Here is a 3,695-nt window from a genome sequence, read left to right as displayed (position 1 = left end):
CGGAGGGGGCCCTGGCTGTGTGAGTCGGCCACGTTGCCAAAACTCGGTGTTCTGTGGGAAGTTTGGCACATTGGGAGCCTGATTTGGCACCGTGCATCTTCTTCCCACCGGTGCGATGGTCCATACGTGAAGTCATGGATCGTAGCAGGGACCCACCGGTCTTCCAGCTCGTGTCTGCGAAAGCTGGTGAAGGCATTTGCTGCCTGTTCTCGCTTCCTCGTCCTGTTAGACCCAGCTCTGCGGGGAAGGCTGGCAGTGAGGATTCGGGGCTTTGCTCTGACACGTCGCCTCTCCCTTTTCTCCCCTTTTCCAGCAAGCCACGGCTGCCGCTCCTCCCTGTCGTGTGCCCAAGAAACCTCCTCTCCCTGCTCCTCGTGGTGCCAGCCGTGGTGCCGGGGGGCTGCCTCGGCCGGCTGCTCCAGGCCACGGAGCAGGATTCCCACGTGGATCCCTGGGTGCAGACGCTGGGGGATCTGCTCCGGCAGGGACTGAGGGGAGAGGAGCGCTCCCCACCTTCCATTCCCTTGTCTTCCGAGTGCCAGCAGCAGCTGAGGTGCCTGTGCCAAAAAATTGCCCAGAACAAACCAGAGGGGCGAAGAAAACTGAACTGGTGCTTCAGCAAGCAGCCTGGTGCTGCTGGGGACGTGGCTGACTCTGTGCTTCAAGGTGGGAAGCGTAAGAAAGTGTCGGAGGAGAGCCTGGAGTTGGACGAGGGGAGAGAGGGGAAGAGGTTGCTGCTGGAGGAGGCGGCATTTGACCCCCTGGGAGCACCGGAGGGTGAGGATGCCGCAGGGATGGAAGAGGAGGTGCCTGGGGAGGCTTCGGGGGATAGATCTGCTCAGAGCCCGGCTGGAGCATGTCTGGAAAACTCCCAGCAGGATGCATCCGGGCAGCCCAGGAAGATTTCCCAGGCAGAGCTGGCAGCGGAGGTCCAATCCTTTCTCCAGGTACCAGGCAGGGATTGCTTTCCCCTTCCAAGCCAGCGAGCCTTGGAAGTCTGACTTCTGTTCCATCACCTTATTTTCTCCAGGTGCACGGACAGAGGCTGAAAATGCTGCTGCAGAAGGAGTCCAATGTAAGTGGTTGCTTCCGTCTCTCTCCTGGAGCTGATGGCCTGAACGGGCTCATGCCAGGGCGTTTGGAAGGGATGGGAGAGGAGGTGGGTTTCACAGGGATGACTGGAGGGGGATAAAAAGCCCCGCTGCCACCTCCTTCAGGCTCAGGTACTAACTAATACCTGCCTCCAGCTCGCGGGTATCTGCTGTGTGATGAGCAGCCTGCGAGGACAGTGCTGGCTGAAGCTGGGGCGATAGGGAAATGAAAAGCCCCCGAGCTGTGTTTTGTGGGTTGCTTTGTTTGGTGTCTTACTCAAGGGCTGTGTTTCCCTGCAGCACTCTGAGCTGAGCATCCCGCCCGAGCTGCACGTCCTGAACAACTGCTCTCCCAGCCAGGTGAGCCTCAGCATCCTCGCTGCAAGCCCTGGTGCCACAGAGGGTCTGCTGCTGTCCCTAACGTCCCTGTCCCCTCTGCCGTCCCCAGCTTGAGGGGCTGTGCTCCTTCCTCCAGCTCTCCACGTCCCCGGAGCACCTCCTGGTGCGTTTCTGCAGCTGGCTGCTGGCTCTCACCCCAGACCTCGGCTACACCAGTGCGGCCGTCCTGGCAGAGCAGCTCTTTCTCAGGCGAGTAAGTGTGGGGGTGGAGGTTTCCTGCACCCCCTTTCCCTCACCGCCATCCCCATCTCCTGCCTCTTCTGTCCGTAGGTCCTGTCCCTCACCCAGCCGCCCTCCCGCCACCTCATGGCTGCCCTTGCTTCGTTTTGCTCCAAGTATTCCCAGCCCTTCTGCCGAGTCCTGGTAGCTGCGGTCCTGCGGGAGCCGGGGGAAGGTGCGATGGGCTCGCAGGAGGCACGGCATGTTCCCAGAGCAGCTGAGGGAGCTGGAGAGGAGCCATGGGCTGCATCCAGCAGGAAGGGAAGCCCCAACTGCAGCGTGCTGTCTTCTGAGGGGCATTTATCACACAAAACACGTTAGGAACCACGGAGGGATGGTGCTGGTTGTATCTGGGCAGGTGAACACTTGGGAGTTAGGATGGGAGATGAATTTACAGATGCGGGAGATGGAGAGAGAGGGGAGGCCAGGCTGGTTTCCAGCCTCAGCTCCTAATGCTGGGCCTAAAACTGCCCCAGGGTGGCTCTGCTGGCACGAGAAGAGGGTTCCGCGTGAATCTCTTGCCACAGTAGCATCCCCTTTTCCTAGGGACTGGTGCTAATTAAACCCTCACCGCAGATGGGCAACGGAAGCTGGACTATTCTGAACGGTAGAAGGGGGCCCTATGTGGTTTCTGGGTGTCCTGACTGGGATGCACCCCTGTGTGAAGGGGTGCCAGGAGGGGTCAGGCACGTCCCTGTGGATTTGGCAGCCTCTGGAGGCTCTCCCCTTTCCGCTTTGCCCTTGCAGGCGCTGAGCAGACCAAGCTGGTGTGCGAGCTCGTGGAGGAGTGCCTGGAGCCAGACGGTGTGCGCCTGGTGCTAAGGTAAGAGGTGACCCGGGCCGCAGCTCCGCTTCGGCCCTCACGCCTGCCTTGATGGGTCTGGCTGGCTCCAGCCGCCCAGGAGCACCGGCGAGGCCGTGTGAGCATCACGTCCCCTCTTCACTGTCCTTTGCAGCCAAGTCCTGGACGTGCCTTTGTCCGAGAAGCTGTTGCCGGTGGTGCAGGCTGTGCTGGGGCGGCAGGTGAGGGGATCCCCCTTGTCCCCCCGGGTTCGCTTGCTTCAGCGGCGCTGGAGCGAGGACCAGCTCTCTGCCCTGCTCGTGGCTCTCTCCCAGGAGGTGCTGCCCGCCGAGCTCTTTGATCTCCTGGTCCTGACGCTGTGCCGGCAGGCCCCCGCCTTCGCCACGTCGCTGAATTACGCCAAGCTGGTGGCGGCCGTGCTCACCATATACCAAAGCCAGGTGAGTAGGACCAGGCTTGGGTCCTGCAGATCCTCCAGCCAGGGCTGAAGCTGACCCGGGACCTGGCCCAGGGCTCTCAGCTGGGCTCCTGGCCGTGCAGCTCCCTGAGCACCTTGTTCCTCTCCGTCCCAGGTCACCCCGGCCCACCGGAGCCGTCTGGCTGCCGCGCTGGATCGGAGCAACGCGGCTCTGAAGAAATCGCTGCAAGCTGTGCTGGAAGGAGCCAGGTGAGATGGATGCTGTGACCTCCAGGCTGGGGTCTCTCTCGTGGGGGATGGCAGCTTCCATGCTTCCCGGGTGGTGGGAAACCACCCAGTGCCCGCAGAAGCCATGTTGGAGTGTGGCTGGCAGCAGGTTTCCCTTGATTTCTCTCCTCTTTCTCCTTCTCCCAGGTGAACATCGAAGGGAACCGCAAGGTGATGGCTTCCTTGGGCAGAGGATGCTCGTTGGGTGGTGGTAGCTGCAGCCCAGTCCCTCACTGGGGTTCACCACCAGCGTGGAGACCCAGCGAGCATGGGCTGTGGGGCACGGAGTGCCCGTGCCTCTGCCTGGGGCCTCGCAGCGACGTCTTGCGCTCGGCCGGCCTGGTTTGAGGCGGGCTAATGCTGGGCACCGCCATCCCAGCACCGCACATGCCCCGGGGCTTGAAGATGAGGGTTTCCTTGGTTAAGCAATGAATACGTTTCCAGCCAACTCTGTGTCTGGTCTGTCTCTGGCTGGCTCAGAGCCCCCGCCTCCCGCCGG

The 3,695-nt window shown here is 61.9% G+C and overlaps 1 protein-coding gene across 1 annotated transcript in view; it reads left to right on the top strand.

The window, feature by feature from the left end:
- Positions 1-5: 5 nt before the first annotated feature.
- FANCE (Fanconi anemia, complementation group E) overlaps positions 6-3,695 on the top strand; it is a gene marked incomplete at its 5' end in the record, with an annotated part of 3,910 nt that continues 220 nt past the window's right edge. Inside the window, 10 exons of the mRNA XM_010293582.1 lie at positions 6-19; positions 314-947; positions 1,031-1,075; positions 1,392-1,451; positions 1,540-1,683; positions 1,761-1,884; positions 2,457-2,532; positions 2,666-2,732; positions 2,826-2,951; positions 3,084-3,178. Coding sequence (XP_010291884.1) covers positions 6-19; positions 314-947; positions 1,031-1,075; positions 1,392-1,451; positions 1,540-1,683; positions 1,761-1,884; positions 2,457-2,532; positions 2,666-2,732; positions 2,826-2,951; positions 3,084-3,178 — 1,385 coding nt within the window. The remainder of the gene's footprint in view (positions 20-313; positions 948-1,030; positions 1,076-1,391; positions 1,452-1,539; positions 1,684-1,760; positions 1,885-2,456; positions 2,533-2,665; positions 2,733-2,825; positions 2,952-3,083; positions 3,179-3,695) is intronic.

Source organism: Phaethon lepturus, unplaced genomic scaffold, assembly GCF_000687285.1.
Source record: "Phaethon lepturus isolate BGI_N335 unplaced genomic scaffold, ASM68728v1 scaffold25118, whole genome shotgun sequence".
NCBI classification, from domain to species: domain Eukaryota; kingdom Metazoa; phylum Chordata; class Aves; order Phaethontiformes; family Phaethontidae; genus Phaethon; species Phaethon lepturus.
This window is presented reverse-complemented; position numbering and strand designations above follow the sequence as displayed.